At 39.5% G+C, this 25,099-nt stretch overlaps 1 protein-coding gene across 1 annotated transcript in view; it reads right to left on the bottom strand.

Annotated features, from left to right (window-relative positions):
• Positions 1–25,099, bottom strand: part of LOC124114791 (dynein beta chain, flagellar outer arm-like) — a 156,711-nt gene that overhangs the window by 68,620 nt on the left and 62,992 nt on the right. Inside the window, exons 43-59 of the mRNA XM_048398229.1 lie at positions 24,223–24,366; positions 22,945–23,074; positions 21,475–21,804; positions 19,533–19,637; positions 17,759–17,875; positions 17,228–17,290; positions 16,427–16,720; positions 12,190–12,392; positions 10,770–10,927; positions 9,581–9,698; positions 8,399–8,512; positions 6,630–6,932; positions 6,050–6,220; positions 4,615–4,743; positions 3,940–4,100; positions 3,335–3,461; positions 440–648 (exon numbers count right to left, since the gene is read on the bottom strand). Of these exons, the coding sequence (XP_048254186.1) occupies positions 440–648; positions 3,335–3,461; positions 3,940–4,100; positions 4,615–4,743; positions 6,050–6,220; positions 6,630–6,932; positions 8,399–8,512; positions 9,581–9,698; positions 10,770–10,927; positions 12,190–12,392; positions 16,427–16,720; positions 17,228–17,290; positions 17,759–17,875; positions 19,533–19,637; positions 21,475–21,804; positions 22,945–23,074; positions 24,223–24,366 (2,876 nt within the window). The remainder of the gene's footprint in view (positions 1–439; positions 649–3,334; positions 3,462–3,939; positions 4,101–4,614; positions 4,744–6,049; positions 6,221–6,629; positions 6,933–8,398; positions 8,513–9,580; positions 9,699–10,769; positions 10,928–12,189; positions 12,393–16,426; positions 16,721–17,227; positions 17,291–17,758; positions 17,876–19,532; positions 19,638–21,474; positions 21,805–22,944; positions 23,075–24,222; positions 24,367–25,099) is intronic.

Raw genomic sequence — 25,099 nt, 5'->3', positions numbered from 1 at the left:
TCATTTTGATCTAGGTTATCTGTATATCTAACTGCGCTAAATTGAACGTGGAGCTAAATATGCACAATGTCTTAGAAAGAAGTACCGAAGTAATATTATCTTCCGCTGTGACATGGTTGTCAAATCAGCTGTTTCAATCAGAGGTGGTTATTATAATTTGAAACCACTGATTGACCAATTAGAATTGAGTATTTCGAAAATTCATGGTAGAATGAGGATCAAACTATTTGAGACAACAATTTGCCCATTGTATCAACTGTGAAACCAAATAGAGAATGCAAATTAAAATCGGTGCTAATCTGTATGCAAATGAAACACAAATATTCAAACATCAAAACAAATAAGGCAACAATAAGTACTAAGGTAAAGACAATTAAAATAAAAAAAACCATTGAGAAAGACCAAGTCTAGGTCTTCACGTAGAACATAGCGCCCCTACCCTGGGTATGGACAGCCAAATATGGCAAAGTGTCTGAGGAGTCTCTGGCTGAGTTTGGGCACACTGGCTGTCGTCTGGGGGTTGATGGAAGTGACGTAGGTGACGTTCTTCACGTAGTGCCAGGCATGTGACGTGGGGCAGTAGAAGCCGCCGTCATCCAGGTGCTCCCGAACCAGCTCTGTGGCCGTCTGGAAGCCGTACTTGTCAACCTGAACACATACAATTCCAAGCTTGAATATCTTCACATATTTACAACTCCTATCGTGTGTAAGTTGGATTTAACACTACACTGAACAGAATTAAAGGCATACAGAGCGCAAAAGCTGATTTTTTTCAGCTGACTATAGTTAATCTGCCATGACCTGTAATATGAAAAAAATCGGGTGTCCTTTAACTTCTTTTGAGTAGTAAAGCCAAGTCTCGTTAATCCGACACTCGTTTATCTGACAATCGGCTTTATCCGACACTAATGATTGGAACAGATTAAATCAGTGCTATTTAGACCCGTTAATCTGAAAGTCTCACACCGACACACCTAATTTGCAAAAAATTACTGAAATCACTCATTAATCAGTCTCGTCAATCCGTCACAGTCATCAGCATATTGCATCTGCCCGCGAGTACACAGCCCATGTTTTGATGCGAGACAAGTCTTAAGCTTTGCGGTACCAGTTTCAAACTTGCGAGTTCCATTCCAGAATATGTTTTTAACGAACGTTGATACTAATTTCGTTTATCCAACATACTTGTGAATCCGACATAATCATATGCAACCAACAATGTCGGATTAACGGGACTTGACTGCATATCATAGCATGGCAGTTTGATGTGAAAGAAAATGTCACAGTTGACACAGGTCATAGCTGTAACAGTTTCGTAAAACAAACAAGCATGGGTAAGGCCAGGCGTTTTATATTTTTCGAATTACGGACCCGCCGACTCTAATTTTTGAGAAAATGTAAAAAAAATAAATCAGATTTCCATTTTTTTCCCACGCCGATAGCCTCGTAGTCAGTTATTTTATTTGTTATCATCACAATTTAATAAAAAAACATGAATTTACCTAATTTAAACTAGTAAAGAGATACATAATCGATCTTTGTTGATCTCGAAGCCGAACATGAATAGCCTCCCTTGACAATAGTCTGTGTTGTGAGTGGTAGAAATTTTGATTGCTAGAAGGGACTTTATCGTCACAAATGGCAGTCTTATGAGTACAGAATATGTTCATAAAGTATGCCAGAGGCATTCTGCATTTTAAAAAAATACATCTGGCTTCTTTTTTTCTTTCTATTTTTTCCCTCCTCCAACCCTTGACTTTGGGCTGAAAAATCTGTAATCCTAAAAATAAAAAAGCCTTGCCTAAGGTGCTGGCAGACAAAACATCACTGACAGAGAAACGAGGATTCAAACCCACTATCAGCAGATCCTGGCATGACTAAGGGATGCAACTCGGGAAAACAAAATGTTGCCTCTTAGGCTATGGTGCTTGTTGAAACATTGACTCCAGAATATTAAACAATATTATGAAATGATTGCCTGCATGTCAACATCTAAATATAAAAAAGGTTCTTAATGACCAGGCCCCGATTTCTCGAAACAAACTTAAGTTTTTACTCAAATCTCAAACTGAGTTTGCAAAAAAACTCAGCTGAGTTTTTTACTCAACTGCATTTCTCGAATCAAACTCAGCAAAAACTCAGCTGAGTTTTTAACTCAGCACTTAAGTTCGATCTCAGTTTGTTTTTTTATGCGATGTAAGCGGCCTTGGCGCGAGATTTGACTTCCGTTTCCAATGTAAATGAATATATTGCAAATTTTAAATAACATTATGTCAAGAATTTTGAGTTGGCTGTTATGGTAATTATCTTTGATTATATTTTATAAAATATTTCATTACAATTTGATTTTTTAAACGATTGAAGTCGTTTATTTTTATGCATTTTACAAAAGGTATTGGAAATTTAAAGTGTATATGTTAAAATAGGATAAACGTAATTTTTATTGGAAGTTTTCGTCAGAATTTCCAGATTTATGTCATGATGATAGCTGTTAGTTTTAGAAAGGGAAAGGTTTTTTATATAGAAATGACAAGAATTAGAGTAGCTCCCCCTTATTTGACCTAGTAATTAATAACACCACTGAAGAGGCGAGTTGAAGAGGAATCGCTTTCAAACACACTCACCTGCAATTTGGAAGAACATTTTCTTGATCTTGTCTGCATCTTGTCTAGTTGGCATACATACAAAATGCCGGAGATGTTCGATCAGACAAGTGCATACATCTCTGACTGACCGAAACACCGAAGAAGTTGAAATAATCGAATATGATTCCGCGATCAAAGAATAAAAAGATCCAGTGGCCAGGAAACGCAGGGCGACAAGTACCTGCGTTAAAACAGGTAATGGGCTGCTTCGGTTGGAGCACCGTTCAAGTTTCTCACAAACAAGGGAAACAATAAATAAAATGCTCTCCGCACGGAAACGGAACCTCATGAATAACTCCTCGGGTTCCATGAACTCAAGAGGATTTTGTCTATCGACTAATCCCCTTGACAATGTTGATATTTGTTTCTGCCTACGACGCCTACGTCTATTCAACACCGCCATTTTATGACCGACAAAAAAACTTAAGTAACCTTCCTACCTAACTCAAGTTGTAAACTCAGTTTGAGTCGAAAATTGAGTTTGGTTTGAGAAATGCATTTTGCTGAGTTTTCTCAAATTTGAGTAAAAACTCAGACTTAAGTGTGTTTTTGAACTTAAGTTTGTTTCGAGAAATCGGGGCCAGATGTCATAAAGCGATCTGCTATTAAACATTTCGTCTACAAAGACAATGCACCTGTTTGTAGATTCTCCCAAATTTTGTAAATGGTACGTTTATCACACTCCATACCTGAGATAAGTTGAGGTCGTCTACGAGACACAGGAGCCTCTTGTTGCCCTTAGGAACGTATGTTCTACCATGTTTCCACTCCAGCCTGTCATCCAGGCGTTCATACAGGAGACGTGCGTTCATGAACCTGTAATCAATTTAATCTTATACTACCATCATTTTGACTATCCTGAAGTTACATATTTTTTATGGAACAATGTAGTTTTAGGTGGTGCCTGTGAATTCATTGAGTGTCCAATCATTGGTTGGTTGGTTTGTTGTTTAACGCCGCACTCAGCAATATTCCAGCTATATGACGGCGGTCTGTAAATAATCGAGTCTGGACCCGACAATCCAGTGATTAATGTCATGAGCATCGATCCACTCAATTGGGATCGATGACATGCATCAGCCAAGTCAACGAGCCTGACCACGTGATCCCGTTAGTCGCCTTTTACGACAAGCAAAGTCACCTTTCACGGCAAGCATGGGTTGCTGAAGACCTATTCTACCCCGGAAACTTCACGGGTGAGTGTCCAGTCAGCTGGAGAACCAGCGTCCAGTGAAGCTGGTACTTCATACACTGGACCACTATGTTGGTGTTTTATACCCCTGAGTGTCGTTACCTGTTTGCATATACTGTGAGTGAGAGCACCTCTGCCACCTCCCCAGAACACACAGTCCGGATTCTCTCATTGATGATGGAGGTCTTACCACAGCCATTCTCCCCGACCAGCATAACTGGTTTACCCGCATCAGACAGCAGGCCCAGCAGATGCAGTAGTTGCTGGAGAGGGAAGAGTGATGCGTACATCATTATCATCATCATTAGAAATTGTTACCATTAGCAGCAGGAGCAACTACCAAACTCATCATCAACATAACTATTATCAACCATCTTAACATCAATACCATCACCATCAATAATAATAATAATCATTATCATCATCATCAAAAGTTGTTACTATCAGCAGCAGCACCTACCAAATTCATCATCAACATAACTATTATCAACCATCTTAACATCAACACCATCACCATCAATAATAATAACCATCGTCATCATCATCGTCATCATCATCATCATCATCAAAAGTTGTTACTATCAGCAGCAGCAAGTACCAAAACTCATCATCAACATAACTATATTATCAAACATCTTAACATCAATACCATCACCATCAATAATAACCATCATCATCATCTTCATCATCATTGCATGTATATCTCAAAACATAAAAGAGTTTGATGTTCCCCTACAGAATCATGTGAAACCTTGTGTGTCACGGTCTACAACATACCTCGATGTGGACTGTGTGGACAAAAGCATCCGCTGGGATACCTTCATGTGGTGTGCCTGTGTAGGAAGGCACAATGTCACTCCATCTACAGAACTCATGTGTCTCGCTGTCCACCAGGTAGTCAAACACCTACAATCAAGCATAGTCTCTGTGTTAGTCAGTGATGAAGAACCTGATAATCAACTCAGGAATAATTCACTTGTATCAATTTATTAAACTAGGGAAAGGATATCATGATCTGTATGTATTTCAGTCATTAGACTAAAGAAACAAGTGATAAAATTCCAAACAAGAGGCCATGCAGATTGTGACATCAGCCATTTGTCCAAAGCCAGAACCTAGTAATATTCTGTGTTGTAAGATCAGCAATTAATTGTACCTAGGGCCAAGTTTGGGCTAGAAGGCTAAAAGGCACAAGCTGCCATATACAATTCAACTATAAGCCATATGATTCATGTAAGTTTATCAAAATCCATATTGTAATAAAGCTATCATGATCCCGACAGAATTATTACACAAGAGTCATCAGAAGATGTCAAATCCCCCCCAGCCCCCACAAATTCGAAAGAACAAATCATCTGACTGTTACTTACACACCACTATGAACAGAGTCAAAATCAAACTTGTTGCCATGGACACAGAAAAAATATAAATGCTAAAAATCCCTCAATAGCAAAAGGTACAAGTTGACAACAAGGTCTTGGTGTGTGCACAGTTTCAAGAAAGAGTAACTATTAGTTTCAGAGATGTGGTCCGAACACACCACTATGAACAAAGTTAAAGTCAAACTTGTTGCCTTAGAAACATGAAAAACTTACTTTTTTTTTAAATTCCTAAATAGTAAAAGCCACCACTTAAGCCCTTGGTGAATACATGTACCAGGTTTGGATGAAAAGTCTTTCACAGTTTTCATATTGTGCTCCAGAAACGACACCTACCCCTACCTTTTGAGACAAGGTCCAAATTTTTTCCATGGACATTATAGAAAAATAAAAATGCCCAAAATTTGCAAACAGCAAAAGGCACCACTTCAGGATCGGCTTGATATATCTGCCAAGTTAAAAAATATTGAATGGTTTTATAGTTGTGCTCCGGAAACGCAATCCATCTCACATTTAGAGACTAGGTCCCAAATGTTTCCATGAAAATCAAGAAAAAGAAAAATGCCCCAAATCCGTAAATAGCAAAAGGCACCACTTCAGGATCTGTTAAATATATCTCACAATTTTTCTTGAAAAATATTGAATGGTTTTTGAGTTCTGATCCGCACACAAAATAATTACAGACAGACGGACGGACGGACGGATGGACAGACGGTAATAATAATAAATAACCCATCTAATGACACATCATCCGATCCTTATTCAGCTAGGGTCTACTCTACCCTGGGTTCACTAAAACTCAAAGTGATTTTAGTCCTGTAGCTTGTACTTACTGTGCCCTCCTCAGGGTAGTCGATGTAGGACTCAAACTGCTCCTTCCACCACTGGCTGAAAGACTCTCTGTGTTCTAGGGACAGCGTTCCTCCAAATGACCACACACATGCAAAGTTGAAGTAGCGTTCATACTCGACATCACTCAGGTCAGGGTAGGGGTTCACTAAAGACTGAAACCCACACACAACTCTTACTTCATTATCCAAATTCAAGGCGTAATTATCAATTTTCAAGGCATTCAAAAACAAATTCTAAACTTAAGGCCTTTCAAGCCACATTATCCATTTTCAAGAACTTTAAAAACAAAATCTAAACTTAAGGCCTTTCAAGCCACATTATCCATTTTCAAGAACTTTAAAAACAAAATCTAAACTTAAAGCCTTTCAAGTCACGTCATCCATGTTCAAGGACTTTAAAAGCAGAATAATGAGGCCTTTTCAAGCCACATTATTTATTTTCAAGGCCTTGAAACAAAGAATACGAATTTGAGGCCTTTCCAAATCACACTATCCATTTTCATGGCCTTTTAATAACGTTTCAAGCCTGTGTGAATTGACAATCCGTAAGTGAGTGACCTACCTCCAGCAGATTACAGAAAGTGTGCACCATATTCTCAGGGGTGTGTTGTACAACTCTCTTGTAGGTCAGTTGACCAGTGGTCTTCTTCTGGCCAAACATTGGGGGCTGTGTACACTCGGTCACAAACATCAGCACCTTCTCTATATAGCTGTTACACAGACTGGACAGCAGGTCGCGGTCAGCCTCTGACCGATGCTCCAGCCACTGCACCAGCATCAGCTTCCAGCCCACATCAGATGTGTTCATACACACCACTCCCACGTTGGCCAAAAGGGAGGGACTCAGATGTTCCAGGGACTCTTGCTGTAAGTAAACATTCATGGCATCCTTGAATAAACAACATCAGCATCAACCTTAGAGACTTATTATAAATTAGAGATCTCTGCTGGTATGTGTGTGGGTTAACTGCGTATGTCTAACTGTTGTGCACAGAGTGTTCAGTAATGACAAACTGTGAGACGGTCTATCGCCAATATGAGTGCAAGTCTAAAGTCATATGGGCAGTATTTCAGCCAAATTGTCACTAGAGTAAGTTATACATTAATACCACAGAAAATCCCATCGACGAAGGACAGTAGTATATCATATATATTGCAACTAGCATATCATAGTTCCATATTTAGATCTATTATGAGAGCATTAAAATGATATATCTATAAAATGAGCAGTGTTTACATTGGTCCATAAAAGAATGGAGTCCCGTTGGACGCTGGATCCTCTCATCGTTTAAACCTATCTCCAAGATGAATCTCAGTGTGTCTGGAATGACAATCCTCTCATTGTCAGAACCTACATCCGAGATGAACCTCAGTGTGTCTGGAATGCGGTCCTCTCATTGTCAGAACCTACCTCCCAGATGAAACTCAGTGTGTCTGGAATGACAATCCTCTCATTGTCAGAACCTACCTCCCAGATGAACCTCAGTGTGTCTGGAATGACAATCCTCTCATTGTCAGAACCTACATCCCAGATGAACCTCAGTGTGTCTGGAATGACAATCCTCTCATTGTCAAAATCTACCTCCCAGATGAACCTTAGTTAGTGTGTCTGGAATGACAATCCTCTCATTGTCGTAACTTACCTCCCAGATGAACCTCAGTGTGTCTGGAATGACAATCCTCTCATTGTCAGAACCTACATCCCAGATGAACCTTAGTTAGTGTGTCTGGAATGACAATCCTCTCATTGTCAGAACCTACATCCCAGATGAACCTCAGTGTGTCTGGAATGACAATCCTCACATTGTCAGAACCTACCTCCCAGATGAACCTCAGTGTGTCTGGAATGACAATCCTCTCATTGTCAGAACCTACCTCCCAGATGAACCTCAGTGTGTCTGGAATGACCATCCTCTCATTGTCAGAACCTACATCCCAGATGAACCTCAGTGTGTCTGGAATGACAATCCTCTCATTGTCAGAACCTACCTCCCAGATGAACCTCAGCGTGTCTGGAATGACAATCCTCTCATTGTCAGAACCTACATCCCAGATGAACCTCAGTGTGTCTGGAATGACAATCCTCTCATTGTCAGAACCTACCTCCCAGATGAACCTCAGTGTGTCTGGAATGACCATTCTCTCATTGTCAGAACCTACCTCCCAGATGAACCTCAGTGTGTCTGGAATGACCATCCTCTCATTGTCAGAACCTACATCCCAGATGAACCTCAGTGTGTCTGGAATGACCATCCTCTCATTGTCAGAACCTACCTCCCAGATGAACCTCAGTGTGTTTGGAATGATAATCCTCTCATTGTCAGAACCTACCTCCCAGATGAACCTCAGTGTGTCTGGAATGACCATCCTCTCATTGTTGGCCAGCACTACAGATCCATTGTGAATGAGGCAGTTCTGTAACATCTCCATCTGGGACGGATCCGTCTGGTGAAACACACAACACACAACACCATAACACATGAGACTGCTTAACCAGAGACTGTGATTGATCAGACACAGTAACATACCAGCTGTAAAAGTCTTCATATATCAGCAGATGAGCTAGGAAGCTATTGCACAGTTGATACAATTTTCAGGTAGGCTCATTTTCATGACATTTTTAGATTTCCCTAATTTCATAATCTAAATATTATCTGTAGAAAGCATTTTTCACGACATCAACACAAGTATATGTTTTGACTAACAAAGCAAACAAGACCTTGATTTTACCAAAAAGATTCTTTTCAGGCTTTACATACATGTAATTGTAAAATTCAAACATTTTCCCCGTTCTTTAAGGGCTACAAAATCTCTGAGCCCATGTAATGAGCAGTAGACCTGGCGGACTGCAGATAAATAAGGACTGTGACTTGAGCCACTAAAAGAATTCTCGTAGGTCTAGTAAGATCAGCTTATTAGTCTCTATAGTAACACTAAAATCTGCTGAAAATGATGCTAAGAGCCATGTTTAGGCTAGTAAACTCAAAAGCTTTTGACACAGACTAGTTCTAACACTGAGTGACCCAACGGCTAAAAGTTCATAGAACTGTTTTTGGTTCTTGCAGTCAGCTTTTATGATGTCAACCTAAACTTCAACTTAGGGCAGTACTAAACACTCAAATCTACAAGCAAGGTATCACTACTTCCTGCTGATGTGCAGATGTTTTCTTACAAGCTTGATTTAAGTCTGATCATCTAAATAACAGACCCCACACTGAAGCCTGTGTAGCACATGAGGTATCTACTTAGGAAAGTGACTTTGTTTGAAATATGTCTCTGTTCACCAAGGTGTGAAATGGGTACCCGGTAGGATGAGATGGTAATGTGAGTGTTAACCATCTAACACCTCACAGGCAGCTTGGGTTATATACTTCCTAGGGAGAGGAGGACGAAAGTTTTGTGCATACTGATCCATTGACCGGGGTAATAATGTAGGGCTTTGAGCATGCTTTAGGTATGGATTTGGCGCAATATAAATATGCAGATTATTTTCATTATTATTGTTATTATTACCTGTCCATCGAGCTGCATGATCTTCATGATTGGTTTGCAGTGGACGTCATAGTTCATTGATGCAGGTTGGATACAGAATTTCCGCAGCAAAGTTGTCAGTAGTCCTTCCTTCCATTCCCTGGGTAAATAACAGCTTGAAGTTCAACTTCTAACAATAAGTTTGTTTATACCCTAAAGGATTCTATGATTCCTTGAACATGAAGACAATTGGCACCAATATTACAGAATTAGCCTTTATGTTGTCATCACACATAAACAGCATATTGATGAACTTTGGATGGATTCAGAATAATCCTGTAGAAAGTACATAAAAAAACCTGCAAAACTCTTTTATCATAATGCTTGCAAAATATATGCAACATTTTTTTACCTAAAATAAAATAACACATGAGTGATTTCTCATCATTTTCATATCTGGCATGACTGAATTTCAAGTTTGATTCAAATCCATTATTACTACAAATATATCTATAAATTATTAAATTTTAATGGCATCTCTTACCATTTGAGCCTAATCTATGGAATATGGATGGTTGCAATGGGTAAAAAATGCCAAAAATAAACCTTGCACAATTTCTTGAAATAGTGTATAATGGAATTCAAAGACTCAGTCTGTGACTTGAGCTACTAGTCCAATGCCTAAGTCTAGAAATATTTGGTTCGGTCTAGAAGCTCAGTTAATACTAGTATAGATAGTACCACAAAAACCTACAGAAAGATGCAGTTGAAGAGCTATGCGCAAGCTCAGTAAGTACCGTATTCGACGTAATAACCGCCCCGTTCTAATAAGCGCCCAAGGCGATATTTGCTAATACATTGGCTAGTGAACAATCCCAATTAGCACCCTTTCCAATTGATCAATGTAGACAAGACTTATTTATTTGTGTATAATACACTCATTTGTTATATGCACCCTTAATTATGAGCAATTAAATTCTGGAAAAATACATCTATCATGTATAATACACACAGATTCTTCTTTCATATCATTTCAGGCTGTCAGCATAAACCACAAAATTTACAATTTTTCAACCTCGTTTTCAATCTCACCAAAATTATATTCTAATAAGAGCCCCCTATTTCTAATTTGGAGAGCGCCCATGGCGCTTATTACGTCGAATACGGTATATCCCAAAGACTTTGTTTGGCCTATCTGAGTGTCTCTGTGTGTGCTGCTGTGTGTACAGACCTGGTCTTGGGGTGGAGGTAGCCCATGAGTTCCTGGGATTCTACGGCCTTGGTGAACACTGTCTGTATGCTGATCATCTTGCCCAGCTCCCTCTCGGCCACCGCGAAGGTCTTGATACACTCGCTCTTGCCACACCCAGGGGGCCCAGCAACGATTATCTGAAATACACAGTTTGGGATTTCAGTGAGTAAAGTAGGTATAAAGCAGCAGAACTTGACCACCCATTCCATGTGGTCATTTTTGTTGACAAGTATTGGTTGCTGGAAACCAGGTGCTGAAACCTATTCTAACCCAGAATCCACATGGGAATGTAAACTAGCAGCAACAGGAACATTTTTTGAGTTGTTCAAACAGCAACAGGAACATTATTTGAGTTGTTCAAACAGCAACAGGAACATTATTTGAGTTGTTCAAAAAGCAACAGGAACATTATTTGAGTTGTTCAAACAGCAACCATCAATTATTTGAGTTGTTCAAGCAGCAACAGGAACATTATTTGAGTTGTTCAAACAGCAACAGGAACATTATTCGAGTTGTTCAAGCAGCAACAGGAACATTATTTTAGTTGTTCAAGCAGCAACAGAAACATTATTTGAGTTGTTCAAGCAGCAACAGGAACATTATTTGAGTTGTTCAAACAGCAACCATCAATTATTTGAGTTGTTCAAGCAGCAACAGGAACATTATTTGAGTTGTTCAAGCAGCAACAGAAACATTATTTGAGTTGTTCAAGCAGCAACAGGAACATTATTTGAGTTGTTCAAAAAGCAACAGGAACATTATTTGAGTTGTTCAAACAGCAACCATCAATTATTTGAGTTGTTCAAGCAGCAACAGGAACATTATTTGAGTTGTTCAAACAGCAACAGGAACATTATTCGAGTTGTTCAAGCAGCAACAGGAACATTCGAGTTGTTCAAGCAGCAACAGGAACATTATTTGAGTTGTTCTAGCAGCAAAAGGAACATTATTCGAGTTGTTCAAACAGCAACAGGAACATTATTTAAGTTGTTCTAGCAGCAAAAGGAACATTATTTGAGTTGTTCAAGCAGCACCAGGAACATTATTTGAGTTGTTCAAGCAGCAACAGGAACATTATTTGAGTTGTTCAAGCAGCAACAGGAACATTATTTGAGTTGTTCAAGCAGCAACAGGAACATTATTCGAGTTGTTCAAACAGCAACAGGAACATTATTCGAGTTGTTCAAACAGCAACAGGAACATTATTCTGTTTTTTCAAACAGTCCGTCCATATTTAGTGGAGGGCAAGTTCTTTTAATCTCCAGATGGTCCGGTTGGATTGTTTATTCTAAATATTCAGACAACTCAGTAAATCCATCCGGACACAGTTGAGAGTTTATCTTCTCACAGAGAGAAGACATGATCTACTGCGTCATAGGAAAACTGGGCAACTACTGACCGTCTGATGGGCATCGTTGAGTTGGGCCAACTGGACGACTCGGGCCTGGAACGCTGCACCAGGAAGTAGACCTAGGTCTTCTGTTGCCACGGCGATGGCATCCTGCATGTTGTCCATCACCTCTTTGGCATCTTGATCCAACAATGCACTGAACCTGTCAGCATGGGCTAGCGCCACCACAGGCGTGTTCAGGTTGAGGGAATCTGACAACACAAAACATGGCAAGTACTAATCAAATTGGAAGTGTTATTTCATGGTGCAATGACTTTTTAGTTGTGATGTTTTGTTCTTTAGGATATTAGATGCGGTGAAATGGGCTTTAACATTGTGGTCAAGATTATTGCACTTATATAGCTACATGCATACATGTGTGTGGCTGATTGTACTCGTCTGGACTAATGGCAGTTTAATTTGTTCTTTAGGATATTAGATGCGGTGAAATGGGCTTTAACATTGTGGTCAAGATTATTGCACTTATATAGCTACATGCATACATGTGTGTGACTGATTGTACTCGTCTGGACTAATGGCAGTTTTAGAGTGCTATCCCACTGAGATATCATGCCACAGTTTAATTGGATACCCCACTCAAACACAGTATCCTGACTCCCAGCCAACCAGTCCTTGTTTTATCCCCTTAAAGCAGAGTGCTAGGCAGGGAAACAAGTACCATATTTTAATGTCTTTTGGTATGACGTGGCCAGGGGATCCCACACCGACCTTCCCCACTCCAGGCAGACACTATCCATAATGCCATGATGCCATATCTTTAGGATATTAGTTTGTTTGTTTGTTTGTTTATTTGTTGTTTAACGCTGCACTCAGCAATATTCCAGCTAATAATCAAGTCTGGACCAGACAATCCAGTGACTGACGTCATGCACATCGATCCACGCAATTGGGACACGATGACATGCTCCAAACAAGTCAGTGAGCATGACCACCCGATCCCGTTAGTCGCCTCTTACGTCAAGCATAGTCGCCTTTTACAGCAAGGATGTTAGGGAGTGAGAAAGGTTTATTACTGATTTAAACAATATATCACAGTATGTCAGCTAATGTTGAAGGAAAGGAGAAAGTGACTCAGGTCATTCAAGTTTGAGAACATAATGCTGACAAACCAAGGTTCATGAAGAGCAGGAAGGTTTTAATTCATTCTCTCTCATCTGTACACATTGCTGACAGATATATGTGCTCACTCTGGCATACAGTATTGTACAGTAATTCTAGAAATTGTCTTCTTTTGCCCCCTATCCTAACCTATACCTACAAATGCACCTCTATATCTACGAATACACCACTATAGCTACAAATGCACCACATAATGTTTGTGAAATGGTAAAATTGAACCACGCTTCTTTTTATGAGTGTGTGAGTGAGACTGGTATATGCTACTTATACTATTCCAGCAATATCACAGCTGGGAGCACCAGGGCTTCACACATTGTTCACATGAGGGGAATCGAACCTGAGTCTCCAGCATGATGAATGAAACCTTTAACTACTCGACTACCCCACCGCCCCACCTTTTATATTAACAGTAAGTGTATAGAATGTAAAAAGAAATGTGTCAACATCTAACAACATCAAATCAGTATAAAAATAGGATAGATATACAAAAGACGTAATCAATGAATGCAAACATTGTGCAGAGTAAGAAAACACAAACATGTCGTGCAAACACAACATCTTTTTCATAGATATTTAACTTCATACCAACAGCTTCAACATGAATCGTGACGCTTTAGCAGTGACAACAGTGCTTCTGTTTCCTTAATCATGTTTGACATGTTCATTGACTTCTAACATATTTTAATTACATAAGTTGGATTTTGAAACTAAGATATTTAATAGTTTTTTTCCTGTTTCATTTTTATTTATAAAGTACTAATTAATCGTCTTTATTATTTTACATAATAAAACGGATATGAAACAAAGACGTTTGATTTTTTGTAGGGCTGTTTCATTTTTATGTCTAAAGTATTAAAACTGTTTTGATGATGAATATTTGCAAAACAGCATTATCATTGGTTCAGTCTGCTGTTAAGGGAGCTATAATACACAAACAACAAGGTAAATTGCTTAACTATACAGGCAATATTGCCAAGCTTACGCTCGCTCAAGTCCACACGGTGCAAGCTCCTCACAGCGATAGACCGTTCGCGGAGCTCTCTGTAATATCGCTGCCACCAGGCAAAACTCCCCACTGTGATATGTGGCCTCAACCATGCTTGGAGTTGAACTCGCAACCGAATGACTGTTATGTTTACAAACAAGTGACAATTGTCGTGACGCCGAATAAACATATCCCTGCTAAATTACTTTCTTTGTTTGTCCAGTTGAATTCTACTTCATTAAAACTATCTTGTAACTGATATAGTAAGAATGTAAGGAGAAGTTGGTTGATTTTCCGTTTGTCTGCAATGTCGAACCAATATGATCAAACAAACAACAAGTTACATTCATGTGGGAAATATGGTCAGCCGTAAACCTTTTATACAATTACTATGATGGCATTCACAAAGACATAAACAAAAGTATAAACATTACTACATTTGGGGTTAGAGGCCAAATTTCAAGATTCTAAATAAATCTGATTTTAACCAGTCAAATTACATACTATAGCTGTAATCTGCTTCTACTACCTTAGCACAAGCCATAGATTCATTATTTCCATATCAATCCCAGACCTAGGTTTTGGACATCATTATAAGTATTGTTTATGTGCCATTTATCCACACCTTGATATACATTTCCATCGAACAATGGACTCCACTTTGAGCAGAGATTTTTATAATTATGAATTTATTTTTATTTTTAAATATCTTAACAAAAATGTTTCCTTTACCATGTTTACGTATTTCTACCAGGGGCGCTGGAGGCCTTGTTGTCTTAGGTGCCCTAATTTGCTGTGCAGAGTTGCATCCCTTGGGCATGCCAGAAACCTATGAGTGTGGATTCGAATGCCGTTTTGTCTATGGTTCTAGGTTTGTCAGCACCATACCCATGCTCGTGGATTACATGAAAGTAGTAAACATCTTAGAGCTGCATCACTTCGATCTTTTCTCCCACATAAAGTCGACATGCCATGATATAACTAGCATATTGTGTTAAAAGCGGCGTTAAAACGAACACAGTTACCGTATGTCTACCAGGTAACAGTAACAATCAAATTGACAAGAATTCCAAATGCACCTTTAAAATGTGCAATACATGACTCAAAAAGGTAGGATAAGGGTCCTTTTTTGCACACAGGATCTGCATACTCCAAGAAAACTAACAATCTTTACAAAAGTCATTACTATATAAGATGTGTTCACATATTATATAGGAACTATAGACTTTGTTTCTTTCATCACTTGCATGTATCTGACTTAAATAAATAAAACCATATGTATGGCCGTGACAGATTGTATAGAGAAAAGGCAGATTTTAGAGTTCTTCAAGAAGTGTTTTTGTAATATTTGAACATGAGCAAATCTTTGACTCAAGCAGACTTTCTTGGAAATAATGACATTATTAAGTTCATTGTGGGTCAACGACTTGAAGGTAATACCAAATATCAGCCTCTTTCACCCTCTTTAGCCATGCCTAACTTGATAACACCAGATGTCTAACACTTGTAAGCATAGGAGACCGAATAAAGTTTGAAATTTTATAATCAATACTGCAAGGTTTTCTTCAACATTTCTAGAGGGACAAAATGGACTCCAATCCTGCTTTGTCATTTAGACATGGCATGCACATGAACTAGGAACCCTGGGACTCACCCTGATTGTGATCTGTCTCCCCAACACAGGTGTGGAGGTAAGCAGAACAGAACAAGGACTTGTGTACACATAGTTTGTTTGTTTGTTTGTTTGTTGTTTAGCTCACACCCACCAATATTCCAGCTATTTGATGGCATTCTATTAATAATCAAATCTGGACCAGACAATCCAGTGATTGACATCATGAGCATCGATCTACGCAGATGGGATGACAGGCATCAACCAAGTCAGTGAGCCTGACCACCTGATCCCTTTAGTTCCCTGTTATGACAGGCATTATTATTCACCTGATGAAGGAGTAAGCATATACTCTGAAACGTTGTGTTTCGTCATTATAAAGAAGTTGACATCCATAAATTCTCTTCCTTAGAAAAAATATTGCAATCCAGATTCTTTAAAAAATGTATTGCAGTGTACGGGTACTAAAGAGAGCAGTACAACAATCAAATAATCAAACACTACATTACCTTTGAGGGATTTCTGTGAGTCGTGACTGCGAGCAGTGCGTAGCCGGAGATCAGAGCGGATGGTAAGGAGGGAGTCATTGTGCTGGTGGAACACCTGCGAGTCTCCGCCGAACACCATGGGGATGGTGACATCTGGCCACAGGTCGGAGAGCAGGGTGGCGAGAACGCTGGCGTCGCGGGTCTGCATGCGGGGCATGAAGGTGTTGCGGAGAGCCATCACTAGTGCCTCCTCTTCCAGCTGCAGCTTCTCGTCCAGCTGGCTGCTGCAGCTGTTCAGGATCACCGGCTCCACACCTGTATAACAGTACAACCGTGTACAGAAACCTCATCCTCAATTATCCACTGGATCACATTTCTATTCTATTATGACAAATACTCTGGGCTGGGGACAAGTCCAAATTTATTATCCAACGTCCCACCCTCCTATTACCTGACTTTACCCGGATGCCCGCTGCAGGTCTCAAGAGATAGACCAAACTGTCCAAATCGGGAAAAAGTTTGACTGTAGCCCTGGCAAAATGTATTTAGATACACTATAAAATGATCTGACCATGCATACACTGAAGTTGACTGAAGGAATTATCTCAACAAGTTTCTATGTGTGCTCTTTTGATAAAGATTGTTTCATCGTTTAACTTATTGTAAATAGTTGTCTTGCAAAACCCATTCTATGCACAATTGGAGTAAAGAAAATAATTTAAAAAAAATTCAAATTGTTTTTGTGATTTTATTTATTTATTTTTTAAATTTTCATTATGAGAATCTGTAAACCTGAGTCTACAATAACAAAATCAGTCCTACCTTTCTCCTGGGTCTCATGCTCATGTTTCTCCAAGCCCTCTCTCCGGAAGGTGTCGCCAAACCCTGTTGAAATATATGCACTTGCAGTCATACTATATTTGTATTTTTCTATACCAATGAGACAAACATTCAAACAAATAGAGACATCTGATTGGCTCAGGTTCTGGCAATACCACAGCCCGGTTATACCCATTCTATTTTTAGCAACTCAAGTCAATAAGTAAATAGTAAATATTTTTTGTGAACGTTTTTGAGACGATAAAAAATATTCTGTATGAAGCAAGAAGATTTGAAGCTGTATTTCAGTGATTTCAGTGGTGTATCGTGTACCAGCGGTATTGTCAATCTGTGTCATGATACGTATCGTATCACAAGATATGAGACGATACTAACCTCTAGTGACGTGACTTACAAAATGAAGTTATGGTAGCAGATGGATCCTGGGTATGTACAGGAATAGAATGAGATAATACACAGGATAATCGTGGATGATTGTGAAGCAACTGGCATGAGAATAATGTGTGTCCCCACCTTGTGACCTGCTGTCTGTTTGCTGGGCAGTCTTCTCCAGGAATGCACCAGCCTCGGATGTCACGCCCTTCATCGTGTGGAGACTCCAGCCATGGAAACTAGCACTGCGGTCAGAACCTGAAACAACCAGACAAAATACATCTTCCATCATTTATTGTCTACTGTGCAGTTTGCCTACAGTGTAGTTAGTTATTAGTGCAGTTTGCCTAAATATGGTTTGTATTTAGTGCAGTTTGTCTACAGTGCAGTCAGTTTCTGGTGCAGTTTGCCTAGTGTAGTTGGTTTCCAGAGCAGTACACCTATAAAAAAGTTAGTTTCTAGTGCAGTTCACCTAGTGTAGTTAGTTTCTAGTGCAGTTAGCCTATAAAAGTTAGTTTCTAGTGCAGTTCACCTAGTGTAGTTAGTTTCTAGTGCAGTTCGCCTATAAAAGTTAGTTTCTAGTGCAGTTCGCCTAGTGTAGTTAGTTTCTAGTGCAGTTCGCCTAGTGTAGTTAGTTTCTAGTGCAGTTCGCCTAGAGTAGTTAGTAGTGCAGTTCGCCTAGTACAGTTACTTTCTAGTGCAGTTCGCTTAGTACAGTTAGTTTCCAGAGCAGTTCGCCTAGTGTAGTTAGTTTCTAGTGCAGTTCGCCTAGTGTAGTTAGTAGTGCAGTTCACCTAGTGTAGTTAGTTTCTAGTGCAGTTCACCTAGAGTAGTTAGTTTCTAGTGCAGTTTGCCTAGATTAGTTAGTAGTGCAGTTCACCTAGTACAGTTAGTTTCTAGTGGAGTTCACCTAGAGTAGTTAGTTTCTAGTGCAGTTCACCTAGTGTAGTTAGTTTCTAGTGCAGTTCACCTAGTGTAGTTAGTTTCTAGTGCAGTTCACCTAGTACAGTTAGTTTCTAGTGCAGTTCACCTAGAGTAGTTAGTTTCTAGTGCAGTTCGCCTAGATTAGTTTCTAGTGCAGTTCACCTAGAACAGTTAGTTTCTAGTGCAGTTCTCCTAGTGTAGTTAGTGTCTAGTGCAGTTTACCTAGTACAGTTAGTTTCTAGTGCAGTTCACCTAGTGTAGTTAGTTTCTAGTGCAGTTCGCCTAGTGTAGTTAGTTTCTAGTGCAGTTCGCCTAGTGTAGTTAGTTTCTAGTGCAGTTCGCCTAGTGTAGTTAGTTTCTAGTGCAGTTCACCTAGTACAGTTAGTTTCTAGTGCAGTTCACCTAGAGTAGTTAGTTTCTAGTGCAGTTCACCTAGAGTAGTTAGTTTCTAGTGCAGTTCACCTAGTGTAGTAAGTTTCTGGTGCAGTTCACCTAGTGTAGTAAGTTTCTGGTGCAGTTCACCTAGTACAGTTAGTTTCTAGTGCAGTTCACCTAGTGTAGTTAGTTTCTAGTGCAGTTCACCTTGTACAGTTAGTTTCTAGTGCAGTTCACCTAGAGTAGTTAGTTTCTAGTGCAGTTCACCTAGAGTAGTTAGTTTCTAGTGCAGTTCACCTAGTGTAGTTAGTTTCTAGTGCAGTTCACCTAGAGTAGTTAGTTTCTAGTGCAGTTCACCTAGTACAGTTAGTTTCTAGTGCAGTTCACCTAGTGTAGTTAGTTTCTAGTGCAGTTCACCTAGTACAGTTAGTTTCTAGTGCAGTTCACCTAGTGTAGTTAGTTTCTAGTGCAGTTTGCCTGGTGTAGACAGTGCAGATCTTTGAGGCTGCATGGTAGAAAGCAAACAAAAAAAGACAGTGAACACAACAACTGTGATGAACAACTCCAATATAGAACCAAATAAGCAGACGGAATGATGCAGACATGTTGAACCTACCCATGGTGACCTTGTCATTGATGAACGTGTTGGTTCCAAATATCTGACAGCACATGTGGTGAAGATGGGTTGTCTTACGAGCCAACTCCCTTCCATGGAGGAACCCTGCAATTAAAGAAGAGATCTTGAAAAGAAAATGCAAAAAATATGTTAACAGTAGCTAACACCAATGGCTGTCCAGTTAATGTCAATTGATAATACTGAACTATACTAGTTCTTAGATGCAAAAAAACAAAACAACACAGCTATTTAATATCTGTCAGAAATCTTAAGCAATATCTCTAAAAGCAAATACAATAAAAGAAAAAGTGTTAATAGTACACATTTGTGGCAATCAGCCATATCTCAATACTATAATCTCAAGTTAGTCGGCCATTTCAACTAGCTTTGGGTGTACTGGTAAAATATTATCCAAAATGGCAGAATGATTGTGTGTAAAAACAGAACTTCCCAATATTTGCACACCTGCATCTTTTGTAATTCTCAATACTGATTGGTCCATCGAGGCCATATGACATCACAGTGCTCCATTGTTAAGAAAAATATGATATGACATCATCCTGTGTTCATGACGACACACATAGTAGTGCTGTCATTTCATAGGTTTTTTCTTCACTTCATCCTTAAATTGTCAGTGAGTAATATTCAGGATAACCTACTCAAAACTCAAAATTAAGGAATATCTATACCTCATGAATGATTGCTGTAAGTCCCTCGTTAAAGGCTCGGGATTAACACCTGTCACTCAGGACAGGTAATCCATAACTCCTTGTAGCTCGTTGGTTATTCTCTAAATATTCTGCCCTGAGTCAAATGCCATGTACACTTGAGTGTATGGAAGAGCAATCTCATTCAAATCAGATCTTAGTTCTCGCTACCGTTAAACAAAGATCTGACGACATCCCATTACAGGTCACGTCAGAACGACCTTTCGCGAATTTTGACCGGCCAATGAAATGACTGACAAGAAATCGACATTGGCCAATCAGATGGCAGCTTTCACAAGCTTTACGACACTAGTTTCAAGCTGGCGACTACGCTTCCAAACATATTTTGACGTATTCTCGATTAAAAATTTAAAAACTGATAAGATCATTCTGGAATGGGTAAGAGATGGCCTAGATTGTATGGGCATAATCATAAAACCTGTAACTGTCATTCGGAATACCCCGTGTTAAATATATCGTGGTTGCATGATTAGAAAACACATTCCGACTGTCACTTTCATGATCTGGTAAGCGACGCTCTATTTGGCTGGATGAAAGGTCGTTCTGACGTGACCCGTAATGGGATGTCCTCAGATCTTTGTTTAGCGATAGCGAGAACTAAGATCTGATTTTAATGAGATTGATGGAAGAGGGTCCTAATTTGGGCTTTAGGCAGCTAGATGTTAGGCCATTTGTCAGAAAGAATAATGCTGACTCCATAACGGGTTTGAAATCATACTTAATTAGTAAATTTTGGTACCAAGAAACATCTGTTCCTTCTGCTTTTTATTCATTTTTTTCATGGAATTTGGCAATGTGTTTCAACTAATTCCAAACTATACCACATGAAATATCAAATCAGCTATTGATAACACATTGCAGCTTAAAAACCTAGGACCAACAATTACTAAATATTTTGGTCTATTTAAAGAATTTAATTTAAGAACTTATTTCATTGTTGACTTGCAGGGCGTGAGGGAGTGAGTATGGTCTTACACTAGTTTTAGCAATATTCCAATTTCCAGTGATATCATGGCAGGGGACACCAGGGCATCATACGTTGTATCCATGTGGGGAACGAACCCTGGCCTTCGGCGTGACAAGTGAACGCTTTAACCACGAGGCTACCCCACTTCCCCTGAATTACATGGAACATTTACAGAATAACTCAGACTGACCATTTCCTAACAACGGTGTTAATGAGTCTCTTGACATGGAAACATTGTCAAACCAACCTTGGCTGAACAGCATGACTTCAAGAGCTAGTCGCAGGTCTGGTTTAGCCACTGAGACAACTCTGAACTGTCGAAGGATGGTGTCTGGCAGCGTGGCAATGGCGGAGGTGTACAGCAACATCTTGTCTGGGTCGCGGGGCAGAACCGGCACTTCTGATGACATGAAGCCAAAGCAGGCTCCGTGTGGACTGAGCTGGATGTCCTCGGACTGGTTGTGGACGACGGCCTTGCTTGCCCTCAGAGCTCCCATCACCACCGACATGAGCTGGGAAAACACGCTCAGCGCAGCAGGCTGAATCTGGTTCATCTTGTTGAAACACACCCAGGCCCCTGTTGGATACAAAATTAGGAAAGATTTAATTGTGGAGGACAAGATATTAATCTAAATAAATGATTGCTTGTTCGTTTGTTGATTAATGATGCACTGAGCAATATTCAAGCAATATAATAGTGGCCTGTAAATAATTAGTTTGGATCAGACAATCCGATTACTGCCTCTAAGCTTTCACTAAATGTTCATCATATTAGTCTTAAGGAAAACCTTTTTATCTTTACATAACTATTCAATTTGCTCTGGCTCTAAAACATCAAAGCATTTGTCACCCTGTTACAATCACTGCTGTTAACTAATATTATGATGAACGATTCACGTGGTCAGGGCACGATAACAAGCCATTAACCAAGTCACTATGTCCGACCACCTCATCCATAAGTCCCCTCTTAGATCCAGCATAGGTTGCTTGAGAGCAATTCTATCTCGGAATTCCCATGGGTTTCCAATGGAAAAGGCATAAGCTACAAAATATTGAGGAGGTTAAGGTCCAACCATCCAATTAGTTGACCTCATCTGCATCCCTTGTTTCAGTGCCGCTACACCCACCCATTCATGCACATCTTTCTTCAGTAGCCATATTCCCTTTAAGTTACTTCTCTGTATGTACTACCCCAGTATTAGAAGCTACACAGAAACGGTTTGTATTAAAGTATTTGATCAGCCACACTATCTTGGACCATCATTCTTAAAGATCACTTTATGACAAAAGGTTTTTCGCAATGTTTTAACCCCAGACAAACCCTACCATTTTGATTTTCTTAATCTGTAAAACAAATAATAACACAAGGAACTTAATTACAAGACTGCATCCTCCCAAGTTTAGTACAGTGTCTTGTTTGTTTGTTTGTTTGTTATTTAATGTCACTCTCAGCAATATAAAAAAGGGAGTCTTGACCAGACAATCCAGTGATTGACATCCTGATCATCAATCAACACAATTGTGATATGATGAAATGCTCAAACAAGTCAGCGAGCAGCCTGACCACCCAATCCTGTTAGTCACCTCAACTAACCTGTAGAAGCCATTCCTCGGAAGATGTCCTGCAGCTGTGAGTAGTCCATGCTTGGGGTACAGTTGAACACATACATGACGTGGCCCAGACACCGACTCAGTTCACACACAATCTCAAACTAACCTGTAGAAGCCATTCCTCGGAAGATGTCCTGCAGCTGTGAGTAGTCCATGCTTGGGGTACAGTTGAACACATACATGACATGGCCCAGACACCGACTCAGTTCACACACAATCTCAAACTTCCCACTTTCCTGCAACACAAACAGAACAGGAATTTACGAACAATGGTCAAGGCTGAAACATTCTACGATGCTCAAAATATACTGAAATCAATCATCCTGACATCGATATAATTCCCATTGTAAATTATACATAGGTTTTGGAATTGCAACGCTGGTACTGTATATAACAAGAATTCTCCAGGGGACATATAAAACTTGTCTACATCTAACAGACACTGACACATTGCTGACAACTTACACTGCCTGTAGTTATCTGGGACCAGTTCCAGTGATCGTAATTGTTAAGACAACCTAACTCCCATACTTAAACTCTGGAGGACTGGGGTTTAGGGCATATGGGGACATTGACAGCTTATCATACATGTTCTAGATAGTCATAGCCAGATAATACACTAGTCCTCAGCTCGTCCAATGTCCAACGTTTAAAATTTCATTAGATTCGGATTGGGGGACTGGTGGCCATGTTAAGCCATGTCTCATCGCAATCCTATTCAATATTTTGTGTGAGATAACTTTCATATCTCAGGCTAATTAGTCATTTGTTTGTTTGTTGTTTACACCACATTCAGATTCTTCCAGCTATTATGACAGAGGTGTGTAAATAATTGAGCCTGGACAAGACAATCCAGAGATTGACATTAAGAGCATCAGTTGATGCAACTGGGATACGATGACATGCATCTACTAGGTCAGCCAGTCTGACCACACAATCCCATTGGTGGCCTCTTACAGCAAGCATGGATTGCGGAAGACCAATTCTAAACTGGATCTTCACAGCCCTAAATTGTTGTAGTTAGTTTCCGTATTTGACATAATAAGCGCCCAGCGTGCTCTCAAAATTAGAAATAAGGGGCTGTTAAAAGAATATACTATTTTTGTAAAAATCAATTGATTTAAAAGATCGTAAATTTTGTGGTTTATGCTGACAGCCTGAAATGTTTATACAACAGATATATTTTTCCAGAATTTCATTTCCCATAATTAAGGATGCATATAACACACATATTATACAAGAATAAATAAGTCTTGTGTACATTGATCAATCGGAAGGGGTGCTAATTGGGAATGTTCACTAGCAAATATATAAGCAAATATCGCCATGGATGCTTATTAGAGCGGGCGCTTATTGCGTCGGTATTCAACACAGCAGTACTTACAATAGGTCCCACACAGAGAGCTCCATGATGAGACTTGATTGCTTGAGTGAGAGACACAAACACTCGCTCTGTGAGGGGGGTAATCACCTCCCTGCTGCTGGCGCCGATGTACTCAAAGCCGTACTCAAACCCAGCATCCATACACTGCCAACAACATAGTTGTGGTTAGTACAAGCACACATACATAACATCCTGGGCAGAAGTATGAGAATACTACACATGACAACATCCTAAAAAAAACATCTGAGAACATGGCCAAGTTATAAAGGTGAATGACTAAATCATCTTTAGTTTTGTTTGTTTCTTGTTTAATGCAATATTCAGCAATATTTCAGCGACATTCAGTAATATTTCAGCTTTATGATGTCAGTCTGTAAATAATTGAGTCTGCACCAGACATTCAAGTGATTGACATCATGAGCATCAATTTGGATACAATGACATGCATCTACTAAGTCAGCTAGTCTGACCACCCAATCCTGTTGGTCACCTGCTATGACAAATATGGGTTACTGAAGACCAATTCTAACCCGGATCTTCAATGGGGATGAATCATTACAAGTGATTCACAAATGATAAAATCACATTCTCATGCCAGGGTCATATAAACATATGAAACAAAACTACCACTGTATGAAACAAATGGGACCTCTTTAAAGCAATGTTACTTTTTGCAAATGTTGATGAGATTCTACATCTCAGATGTTTTACATTAATTAGACAATTTGAATGACTACACAAGAAAAATACAAGATCTGAACTACAGTGTTCAAATGCAGTTGCTACTATTTGCCTAATATACATAACTTGTGCAACTTTAGTCCATCTTAGTGGTGGAAGTGAATCTGTTGGCCTGGTTCAACTGATCCATCATGAC

The sequence above is a fragment of the Haliotis rufescens genome, unplaced genomic scaffold, assembly GCF_023055435.1.
Source record: "Haliotis rufescens isolate VD_foot unplaced genomic scaffold, xgHalRufe1.0.p SCAF_18, whole genome shotgun sequence".
Lineage (NCBI taxonomy): Eukaryota > Metazoa > Mollusca > Gastropoda > Lepetellida > Haliotidae > Haliotis > Haliotis rufescens.
The sequence above is the reverse complement of the archived record's forward strand: the minus strand, read 5'-3'. Positions and strand labels throughout refer to the sequence as shown.